This window comes from Asterias amurensis, chromosome 4 (genome assembly GCF_032118995.1).
Source record: "Asterias amurensis chromosome 4, ASM3211899v1".
NCBI classification, from domain to species: domain Eukaryota; kingdom Metazoa; phylum Echinodermata; class Asteroidea; order Forcipulatida; family Asteriidae; genus Asterias; species Asterias amurensis.
In genome coordinates this window covers 25,062,372-25,074,962 of record NC_092651.1, presented here as the reverse complement: position 1 = coordinate 25,074,962, position 12,591 = coordinate 25,062,372, and the positions used below count along the sequence as shown (strand labels likewise).

The following is a 12,591-nucleotide window of genomic DNA, read 5'->3' as shown; positions in this document are numbered from 1 at the left end:
TCCAAAGGCCCACACTTCGTGTATCACAACTTATATTTTTATTATTTATTTATTTATTTATTTATTTTAAATCTTCGGACATAATTCTTTGTTGGTAGGAGCCGTCCAGGGTAAGGCAAAAGTTTTAAAAACTGTCATCAAAGCGATGTGCCCTCCGAGACCCCTCCAACAAAAAACATACATGTTTATAAAAATACAAAAAATAAAAGCATGAACTTTAAAAATGTAGATAATAACATACAAAACGCCACATCGGGAGAAAATAACGGGGAAACCCACTCTTGTTTTTGCACGTTTCGCCGTGTCATGACATGTGTTTACTATAAATCCGTAATTCTCGATGTCGAGAAGTGATAATTCTTTCAGTGTTTTCTCAAAAAGTAAAGCATTTCATGGAATAATACTTCAAGAGAAGTCTTTTACCATTACCTTCTGTAAACCCTGTAAGTTGTTTGTAAATCTGTGAACTTTTTTTTCGTTTCAGAAAGTGTATAATGGCTTTAAAGGCACTGCTGTCAATTTCACCAAACTCTTCCTAACTTAGGATTAATTTTAGGACCTAGGATGAATCCCAGCCTTGCACGGTAACATGTAAACCTTAAGAATAATCCTCAGTGAGGACTAGTTATACTCGTCCTAACTCGATAGAATTATTCCGAGCGTTTCGCGAAATCGGCTGCTTGATACGTTTAGTAATTGTACCAGTATTCTCACTTGGTGTATCCCAACATAATTCATAAAATAACAAACCCGTGAAAATTTGGTCTCATTTGGTCATCGAATTTGCAAGAGAATAATGACACAAACACACTCTTGTTGCGTTACTTTGTGTGCTTTCAGGTGTTTGGTGAAAGGCTTCGGTTGAAGTCATTAGGGAGCCGTTTCTCACAATGTTTTAACTATACTATCAACAGTTCGTTACCAAGTACGTTTTTATGCTAACAATTATTTTGAGTAGGTGCCAATAGTGTCCATTACTGCCAGTACCTTTAAACTTGACTACAGCCTGGAACCATCGCCCTGATAACACGGTAGCCCGATGTGAAGAGAGCACTTACCCGCAGTGAATGATTAGCTTTTTGAGTGGACGCGTGATGACGCGTGATGACGGTAACTTTCATCCCTAGTTCCCCGAAGGAGGAAATGTGAAAATAACACTTGTTCCCAAACGTACTACAACGTCATTTACTGACGATTGAACAATTTTGTGAACCAGATTCTGTTAATTTTCAGAATTTTGTGTGAAATATAAACTCATCATTCCATCGGCAAACGCAACACATCGTTATACTTCTTGTATCTGAATTTCATACGATGTACAATTTGTACACAATTTGAACCTGAAAAATTTAAAGAACCTTAAAGCTTCTCAGCCTCACTTTGTTTTCATTCACGAATTAATTACTTTTTTCCTCCACCTCCCCACACTTGATCTTGTACTTAGTGTTTCCATCTTCTTGTGGTCAAGCCATTCCCTTCCGTTCACACCCCTTTTGTCCCCCTATTCATTGTTACCCCTTGCTTTTTTTACATGTTTTCTAACCTCATTCGTGTATTTCCACTTCACTGCTTAAGTTTCACTTAAGTCACCTGTTCCTGTTTGTTGTGTTGTCATTTAGCCTTCGAGAAAGACTCTGCTAGGGTCGAAACGTCAGGCCATTAACTTTTTTTTTGTGCATTTTTCAACTTTTTTTTTATAAAAAAAGTAAACATGTTTTCATAATCGGAGTTCTTTTGTGAAGACTTTCACAACATGCTTCATACCATCCAAAGCTGATGTACTTCTTGCAGTAAGTTTGTTTTAATATATTCTTGTTTTACGGTAACACCATGTGTTTTTCTACTTGCCAGGTAGAGTTTGTTCTTTAGAGAACTGTCTTGCTATACATTCTACTACTGCAGAGTAAATTTATCGAATTGTTCGGTAGACTTCTCAGTTCTGAAAAGAACTGCCCTGCTTTTTAACCTACTACCTAGACGGAAGGTATAGGAAATTGCCTGCGGCTGCTACTTTAGCTTATGTGTCATACATTTTCAGATTCATTACAAAACGTATACACACCCTTAAAATTCAAAGATTGCTAAACAACACAAATTATGAGAATTGAAAAAAAAAAACTTACTTGAAGCTGCTGCATCTTAGACGGCAGGTCATCTTCGATGTTGAGTGACGTCAGAATCGTTATGTTACTGTAGGATTGTAGATATCTTGTAAACTCAGACAGTGCCTAAAAGAAACATGAAGAAACACAAAAGCATTTTCTTAAATTTAACTTCTCAGAATCAAAACCACAACAATGTAAAATGCGGAGATCACCATGGCCTGATTTCATGCAGCTGCCTATTGCAGAAAATAATTGCTTGACAATGATCTGCTTAGCAGAAATGAGCATGACACCAGTCATAAATTGTACATGCGACATGGTATTTTGGCTGGTAGCCTTATACTGGTAAGTATCAATATTTTGCGCTTAGCTGCTCGTTTTTTGCTTAAGCAGCTCTATGAAATTGGATACATAATTTATGGTAACATTTTGTGAACTGGTTTTAGAGCACGAAATTAGGTACACATTATTCAAACAGAAACAAAACCCCGTGAATTTTAACATTCATGTTCGTCGTTTCACGCTTGTTGTATTTATTCACGAATGAACCATTGGTATCAACAACTCATTAACATTACTAATACTAATTACAGTGGTACGTTCATTGTTCCACCAAGATGTGATTAAGCTGCATTAGAGAGAACGCCAAACTGTTGAGTACAAGTTAATTTAACAAGCTTTAATAACTGGGCCATCAAAACAATATAGAATTGAGATTCTGATAAACATGATTTGACCTGTGAATGCAATGCATTCCAGAGACAGAGGGGTAGCAACTGAGAAAAAAACATTCCCACATGAATGTTTACTTACAAATATGGGTTAACATAAAAAAGAGCCATATGAGGGTTTTGGCTGAAGAAGAACAATTATAATTTTTTATGGTGGCAAAGCATTTTTAGTGATTTTAACTTAGTTTTTCTAATTGGCTAAACAACCAGAACAAAAAATTGTTAAAGGCAGTGGACACTATTGGTAATTACTCAAAATAATTATCAGCATAAAACCTCACTTGATAACGAGTAATGGGGAGACGTTGATAGCATTAACCTTGTGAGAAACGAAGTAATTTACCACGAACTTTATTTCGAGATCTCAAGTTTAGAATCTGAGGTATTGAAATCAAGCATCTGAAAGCACACAACTTCGTGTGACAAGGGTGTTTTTTTTTCTTTCATAGTTATCTCGCAACTCCGACGACCAATATAGCTCAAATTTTCACAGGTTTGTTATTTTATGCAAATGTTGAGATATACACTGTAAAAACAAGTGTTTAGGTTCAGTAACAGATTTCGAACGCGTCAAAGGGTTTAGGTTAAACACTTAACAGTGTATAGGGCCCATGAGTTGTGTTGTAAAGCAGTGGTTTAAACATCAAACTTAAACACTGTATTTAGCAAACTTTGATGCACTGAGGACCTTTAAACGCTTCCTAAACACAATGTTACACAATTTTAACGGCTGATGCGTCAAACTAAACGCGCCAAATGTTTACAGTTTTAACTATGACGCGTTTAGTTTGACGCATCAGCCGTTAAAATTGTGTTTAGGTATGTTCATGTAGGTCAAAGTTGACTAAACACCACTGTTTAAGTTTCGATGTTTAAACCACTGCTTTACAACACAACTCATGGGCCCTATACACTGTTAAGTGTTTAACCTAAACCCTTTGACGCGTTCGAAATCTGTTACAGAACCTAAACACTTGTTTTTACAGTGTACCAAGTGAGAAGACTGGTCTTTGACATTCACCAATAGTGTCCACTGCCTTTAACGAAAAAAAAAAACAACAGTTGTTTCCTGGGAGTTTACAAGGGATGTAAACCATACTGCGTTAAAAGGCTAACACAGTTCTCATGGGTTTCGCCTGAGATATTGGCTTATGCTGTGAAGAAGAGCAAAAGTCAAAGTCGTTCAAAGTTACAGCCAGTGCTACATATTAATAGTTACAAAAAGAGGATTGAAATTTCATTTAATTGCACCAGCACTACAGACAAACATTAAATGAAAGTCCAAGGGAATTAGAAACAAACAAGAAAATCAATACCTAAAATATATTCTGAAATCCTTTTTTTATTTTATTTTATTTTATAGATTCCAACACGTCGATCCCGCAGCGTGTCATAACAATTATTGAGCGATCCTACGTCAAGGTCAGCTAATAAATTCTCCCTTTCTCTCATTCCCCTTTTCCCCCGTCGGTGTATGGATAAAACACTGTCCCTTATCAAAATACTATTTCACCGAGTTCTCGGCGCCAGAAGTGAAATAAATGTCTGTGATGTTTTGTTGTTTTGGGGTCTTGCTCATCTCAGAGAGCTCTGTGGATTTTTCACCGTCTCCTGGCTAGATTTGAAGGTACTTGAAGTAATTTATTGCCCAGTGAACCGGTTGATTGGTCCGACCAAAAGCACCTACTCAAGTATGCTATTCTCGCAGGTAGATGTGTGATGAGCAGACGATATTTATGTTGCCGCTTTCGTGCACGCGGGAATCCGTAGTTACGGCGGGAATTCCGGATGACTTTTTGTCGAGAGATTTATGCCGCCTTGAAATAACTGCCGAAGCAGCAGCATGAGAGCATACATCCGTGTAGATACTATATTCATGTGCTGCACATGCAGTTATTTTTTTGATTTGGTGTTGATATTTTATTATTTATAGGCCACTTGTATTTACACAACCATGAGGTATTTGTTCGAGTCCCAAGCTCGGATTCCCGTTGGTCTGGAAGTAACACATGGAGATACCAATAATGATTTTTTTCATTAAATGTTGTAGTAAGGTCTACTCTTAAAAACAAAACGTATCAGAAGTGAGCCGGTTATGACTCTTTTGGGTCCGGATCCATTTAGGGTCAGTTTAAACCAGAAGGTGTGTCAGATTGACCAAGTTGGGGTCAAGATTACTTAGAATCCATCCTCCCTCGTTTTTACGAAGCGAAATTTTTGCTGCAAAAAAATACATGCTTTCAGAAATAGTTAACCCATTTCTTAACACTATAGCCTAATATTTGGAACAATTTGGGAGTCAAAGTTGAACAAAGGACATCTTTGGATCTAATACACTATTAAAAATACCCTACATTGGCCCTCCGAAAGCTCTCCCTCCCACACACACATAGCTCTGTGTTTCCCTCTGTAGACATCCTCTGTACACAGAAAACATTATTAAAGGGAAGGTACACGTTTGGTAATTACTTAAAACAAATATTAACTTTAAAACTGACTTGGTAACGAGCATTGGAGAGTTGTTGATAGTATAAACCATTGTGAGAAACAGCTCCCTCTAAAGTAACACAGATTTTGAGAAAGAGGAAATTTCTCACTGTGAGAAACAGCTCCCTCTAAAGTAGCATAGATTTGAGAAAAAGGTTATTTCTCACTAAAATAATAAGTCTTTTATTCCTATCTGAAAGCAAACAAATTCGTCCAACAAGGGTGTTTTTCTTTCATCATTTTCTCCCAACACTGATGACCAACTGAGCTCAAATTTCCACAGGTTTGTTATTTTTATGCATATATTGAGATACACTAACTGAGAACACTGGTCTTTGACAATTTTACAATAGTGTACCTTCCCTTTAAACACCAGGGAAAACACCGTGTGGACGAATGCAAGTCCACTGAGTGTTTCAAAACCCTGTATTGTTGTATGGACCTCTTCTGTTATCGGTTCCACACTTCGCACAATGCTTACCCACGAGCGAATTGCAAAATTCTGACGATTTTGACACATTTTGTCACTTCGTCAAAACGAAGATGATGAAGTACAACCATCGCGACGGAAAAGAGTGTGAAGAGTCAAAATCCTGGGGGCTAAATAATATATATCGTCAACTCTCACTGAATCGATGACATCAATCAAATGGTCTTACACCTATACTGAACAACAATAATATGTATAAATATAACACAACAAATCACCTGGTAAGGCTCAATATTACGTCATGCAAATACTTCAGCCCGGAGGAAATGTTTCTTAAAAAACTGAAGGCTTTACGCGATATTTGCTGTGGTTGTTTAAAGGCAGTAAACACTATTGGTAATTGTCAAAGACTAGTCTTCACAGTTGGTGTATCTCAACATATGCACAAAATAGCAAACCTGTGAAAATTTGAGCTGAATCGGTCGTCGAAGTTGCGAGATATTAATGAAAGAAAAACACCCTTGTCGCATCATGGTCACACGAAGTTGTGTGCTTCCAGGTACTTGATTTCGAGACCTCAAGTTCTAAATCTGAGGTCTCGAAATCAAATTCGTGGAAAATTAGTTCTTTCTCAAAAACTACGTCACTTCAGAGGGAGCTGTTTCGCAAAATATTTTATACTATCGACCTCTCCCCATTACTCGTAATCAAAAAAGGTTTTATGATAATAATTATTTTGAGTAGTTACCAATAGTGTCCACTGCCTTTAAAGCAGAACGCAATGGGAACACCAGTGTCGCTTGCAATTATGTCCTCTATGCAATACTCTCCGGAGGACAGTATTGCATATGCAATAATGTCCGCCGGATGGTTTTGCATATGCAATCATGTCCGCACGGACGCTGCTGCATAATGCAATTGTGTCCGCCCGGACACATTTGCATATGCAGCTGTGTCCGCCCCCGTGCAAAACCGTCCTTGCATTAAATTAAACGCCCTTGGTCGACGGAACACGTTCGCCATTTTTTTTACAAGCTGAGTGCATGTTATGAATGACATGGGAAATGTTCGGCCGTTGGGTATTCGCTGCAATCATAAAATATGTGAATATTCATGCTGCATATACGTAGGTTCAGTGCATGCACGCTCGCTTACGCGCGCACATACAGTCATGTACATGTCCACCGGACGGTTTTGCATAGCCCCGGACACGATTGCATATGCAAAAGTGTCTGGAGCGGACAGTGTGGCATGGCGGACACGATTGCATCTGACACCGGTATAACTTACTTATCTGTTTCAATAGGAACTCTTCGAAATAAAAGAACAATACTATGGGAGACTTTTGGGACGCTTGGTGGCAGCGGACTTACCAGGTAAAATCCATTGTTCTTGGAAATGTGCGCATGCGCAGAACTACGTAAACAATGGAAATTTACCTGGTAAGTCTGCTGCCACCAAGCGTTTCAAAGTCTCCCATTGAGTTGTACCAATTAACGTGCAGTCCAAACTCTACTTGGCCTGTGTACCAACCGTTTGGAAGTGTACTTTGGATTCGGTGGTTCTTTTAAAAAACGGAAATATAATAAATAATACACTTTTTTATGGTGATAAACTAGTTCTTGCCCTTTTCACGATAACTTCCAGATACTTTGAGCCTTGATCTGTTGTCAAAATTTGGGCTTTTGACATAGTTCTTCATATTAAAACTTAAAATAAGAAGACACCTAAAACACGACGAAGATCCATCAACTTAAATTTGAAAGTAAGTTAAATTTTGACAAGTGTCTGGCACGGTTGAATCTTTTAATAAAATCTAATAGGCCCTATTAATAACAAATATCAAGGCTTTCTTATTGGTCTCCCGACGTTTTTGTTATAAAATTCCTTCTTAGGTTTGTACACAAAAATAACCAAGCAGGCAAGTCATCGCTCAGTCAAAACACCCGTAGTATCCCTTTTGTTAAAATCCACGGTTTCAACGGGTTCGAGACGCTCAGACAACCATCAAATAAAAAAAGGCGCACGTTTCGAGTTTCAAACTCGTCGTGCCTTCTTTAGAAAAGGCTAATTTCCGAGATCTTTCTCCCTCTCACTAGCACAAGATTATCAGAGACTAGTGGAAAGGATAAAATGACCTCTTTCTAATCTCCATTTCACCTTTCACTTTCAGATTGTCTAGCGGGACTACGCAATTGAATAGCAGACGATGCTGTTACAACATTGATAGCTCGAACAAGATGTTGATCAAATTATTACCCCCTATTACAAGAACACAGCGTTTTTTTTCCCGCCCAAAATGAGATCACGCTTTAGAGTGATAAGATGCAATGTACACCACGTCGGGTACGAAATAAGTACACCCCGAGAGCAAACTAAGGGGGATGCGATGTTCTGACAAATACATAAGAGGAAAACGGAAGACTGAAGAAGGAAAAATTTGCAAACGAAGTAGAAGAAGAAACTGGCCGCGAATCGACGCTAAAGGACTGAAAGCCAACATGTAATTCCATTCTGAATACGGATCGCTAGCTGTATCAGATTGCCTCTATCGTCAGCTTCATACCTACAGGGGTCAAAACGGGAATGAAAGATTGATCTCATCTTTCCTTTACTCGACTCGTATGTAAGCCAACAGATGCCTTGTTTCCCTCCCCTCGAGATTGGAAAAAGGGCTAAGACTTAATTGAGAAACTGATATGATTGCGTCGTAAGTTTTTTTTTTGGCAGAGATGTATTTTTGGTTAATATTGGTTACCCGTTCGTCGTGGGAATACTAAGCGCTAACAGTTTCCGGGGTCGATTTAGCCATTGGGCCATCGGTGAATACACAGTCGTTGTTTTGTGTGGTTTCCCCGTACCCTCGCACCGAGAAATGGTACCAATCAAGAAGGCAGAGAAATTACATCTGAAGCTCAAAGGAAGCGGTTTGATGCCAAACCAATCAGACATCACTTGTAGTTTGTCGTCTTCTTGCTCTTTGATGTTATTGATGAGTGTGTGCTTTGTAATCAATCAGTTTAGTTTGCCAGAAGGTGGGGGAAGAATTGAACGGAATTTTCGGGCGAGTTGATTGCTCCTATCTGGAACATTCGCACGGGCACTGACACATTTACAATGATTTTGAAAACAAATTGTCAAAACTTGTCTTTTTAGAGGTTTATCCAGGCTAAATGTTAGATATACAAAACTATTGATTTCAGCCCAGTTTCACGAACATTGTGGTGTTGGTTTGAGTGGGGAGGGGGGGGGGGGGCGCAGGTTATGGCTGTAATCTGTAAGTGTTTTATTCTTGTCAAATATTTTCTGTTGTACTGTACTGGTTTTATTTAAATACAATTGCACAGGTTTTCAATTTTAATTTTTTGAAGTTGTCTTAACCCCTTGATTTATTTGTATATTGAAACATTCTACTGCCCTGTTCTGGAGTCTTTAACAATCATTTTTGGAACATCAAATATTCAATTTAAAGTGTGGATAATAAAAAACAAAAATGCTTAATAAAAACCTAAAGCTAACACCTTAGATGCTTGCACTTAGCTAATGGCATGGCTTTTTGGGCACGTTAGGATCTCGCCCACCGAATTCGCGATGCACCATAGGCGACTGAAATACACTCATTTTCTCTGTCAACTCGTCCGTTAGGAGTCGAAAGCAATCACCAACCCATTTCCTGAACCATCATTCATATAATATTGTCTGCATGTTGTAGTTGCATAGTCACCTATTAAACACGTGGCACGCCATTAGTATTCAAAAGAAACCGAATCATAGCAAATATTGGCGCGAGTCTCAAAGTGGAGACTTGTCAAACATTGTCGTTACCGTTGACTGCTACGGTGTCTTAGAGACAGCAAATAGTCACAGTGCAAGCTAACTTTATACACGATGTTGTCCCTTTTTGTTTGTTTCCTTTGAAACTTTAAACGAGCATATGATTTTTTTTTAATGTGGTCCGAGCCTATTTGTAGCGCAAAAAATGTAGGTCCACCTCATAGTAGCATGTAGCTTTGTCCAAGGCTCTTTACGCAAGCACAACGCTCCAAATTTACCAGGGCCAAATTTACTGGCACGGCATTTGATACCGTGGGATAGAAGCATAGTTTTTCGAGGTATTTCAACTTCGTACAAGCAAATTTGTTTTCCGGCTTTGTTGTACGAGGTTGAACAACCATGCTTCGACCCCACGCTATACTCAATATCAGGTACTGCATACCGTACCTTGCAGTCCGTCGCGACGCGTCGTCCAATGTGTGGTTCAAGCTACCTGGGCCCAATTTCGTTGCTCTGCCTACCGTAGGCACAGAATCGGCGCTTAAGGAAGCAGGGAATTCTGTGTTTACGGCAAGCGTATTTCACGGGTTAGCGGCGAATTTGGGCTTCTGCGCGTGCGTACTCCACGTTACTAGGCATTCTACGCTTACAAGGCAAGCGCAGAAATTCGGCGCTTGCACGTAAGCGGGGAATCGCGATCGTAAGCGCAGAATTCGGCGGTAAGCAGAGCCATGAAATTGGGTCCTGGTGAATTCAGAGCGGTTGTTTGCGTACAAGAGCTTATCAAAGCTTATCAAAGCTTAGTCCGGGTTACAAGGGGGCACATTGCGTTCGGGCTGAACACTTTCTGCTGTCAGAGCGTATGATGCCGATATGACTGGAAAGATGTTTTATTAGTACAAAATCATATCGAAACTGTGTTGAGTCGAAGTTTAATAAAAACCGTACACTTTCGAGGGATATTTTGTGTGAGTCGTTGTATTCTACTTTAAAACCACATTTCCAACCAATTTCAAAACAAACACTATTTTTGCCCAGTGCACCCAATGCGGTGGAAAGTGTACTGGGTTTGGGCAACACTTAGATTCCAGACTATTGAGGTGCAAAGTCTGGGCTACATTTTTTTCTTTTTGTTTTCTTTATATGCAAGTCGCCAGACACACAAGGCCTGAAGGCCACTTCAAGGTGTGGGTTACAATTATTTTTGTCCAGAGGCCATTGCCACCTACTCCTAGGGCTGAAACAGGGCTACCCCGAAGCCTGGCCGGTAGAGTAGAAAGCACTACCCAGTTTTACGTACTAAGTGTCACGACTTGGATTAGAACCCACACTTGAATCCGGTGCTCTTAACCGCTCGGCCATGATACGCCAGTTTGGTGTCTGGCTAGACTCATGTTATAGTGGGCTACACGCAAGTACCGCTCAGACGAAATAGCATATCAAGCGATAAACTACTAGATTTTTCCCTCATGCCCTCTACTCTAAAAATAAACAGCAAATAAATCAACTTGAAATACGGTTATTTAATTGGCTCAAAATAAACCGTGAAACCTTTGTTTACAAAAAGAGTGCCCTTTACAATCCCTTGGTCATTCCTTCCTAGCTGGGCAACAACTCCTAAACTCCCGATCTCCTGGTAATAACCCTAAATGCCTTTTCAGAATAATTGAATTGAATTACGGCAAAGAACATTGTTCGTAGATAATGCGTCATATTATTGGCACTATACACTATTGGTAACTCAAAATAATTGAGCAATGGAGAGCTGTTAAAGATGCTATGTCAGATTTTTTGCCCTTAAACATTAAAAAAATAGATTTTTTTGAGTGAATGGTATTTCAAAGAGTATCACCCACTCTAACGAAAAAAAGTTTAAACTTTTACTTTTAATGGTCACGTGATATATTGTCGGGATCCCGACAAAAACTCATTTTGAGCACTTTATTTCACTGTTACTAATAATTGGCGGACTTTTTTCGAGCAATGGCTCAAATGAAAGCTTGTAACTTTCTCGACCCCCATCAAAATACCTATTGAATTTTAAATCAACATTTTGGGGTCAAATCGGCCGAAAATCTGACAAAGCATCTTTAATAAATGTATTCTAAAAAAAAAAATAGTCTCAAACATTGTAAGAAACGTCTCCCTCTGAAGTAACGTAGTTTTTTTAGAATGAGGTAATTTCTCACTAAAATAATAAAATATCCAGCTGAAACCATTGTTTTATTATTCATCTGAAAGCACACAAATTTGTGCAACAAGCGTGTTTTTTTCTTTTTATTAGTCTCTTGCAACTTAGATGACTAGTTAAGTCAAATTTTTTCAAATGTCTGTTATTTTATGCATATGTTGGGAAACACCAAGTGAGACGACTGGTCTTCAACAATAACCAATGGTATCCAGCGCCTTTAACCCTCCTCCTTTGGGATGTCACTTACCAGTGAGAACAGCTCTTCATCCTGCATCAGACTTGAAACCTCGTGCCATCCGAAGTGATCCAAAAAGGCCGCCTTGGCTGCATTGTGAGAAGAATCGGGGGCCACTGTCCTAAAAAATGTCGGGTAATTCTCCCTGTCTGTGAGTGTCACTGAAGTGGAGCCGTAAGATACCTGTCAATTAGAGGTTACCGTTTTAAATAGGCTTTATTAAAGGCAGTGGACACTATTGGTAATCACTCAAAATAATTGTTAGCATAAAAACTTACTTGGTAAACAAGCAATGGAGAGCTGTTGATAGAATAAAACATTGTAAGAAACGGCTCCCTCTTAAGTGTTCGAGAAAGAAGTAATTTTCCACTAACATTTTTGAATTCGATTTTGAGATTTCAGAATAAAATTGTTAGGTCCCAAAATCAAATTGTGTTAAAGCTTACAACTTCGTGCGACAAGGGTGTTTTTCTTTTCTATTGTCTCGCAACTTCGACGACCAATTGAGTTCAAAGTTTCACAGGTTTGTTATTTTGTGCATAGTATGTTGAGACACCAACTGAGAAGACTGGTCTTTAATAATTACCATTAGTGTCCAGTGTCTTTAAAGGAACACGTTGCCTTGGATCGAACGAGTT

General features: G+C 38.9%; 1 protein-coding gene across 1 annotated transcript in view; it reads right to left on the bottom strand.

Moving 5' to 3' along the window:
* Window positions 1-12,591, bottom strand: part of LOC139936123 (gamma-aminobutyric acid type B receptor subunit 2-like) — a 104,190-nt gene that overhangs the window by 33,167 nt on the left and 58,432 nt on the right. The window contains exons 3-4 of the mRNA XM_071930855.1: window positions 11,966-12,136; window positions 2,124-2,228 (exon numbers count right to left, since the gene is read on the bottom strand). Coding sequence (XP_071786956.1) covers window positions 2,124-2,228; window positions 11,966-12,136 — 276 coding nt within the window. The remainder of the gene's footprint in view (window positions 1-2,123; window positions 2,229-11,965; window positions 12,137-12,591) is intronic.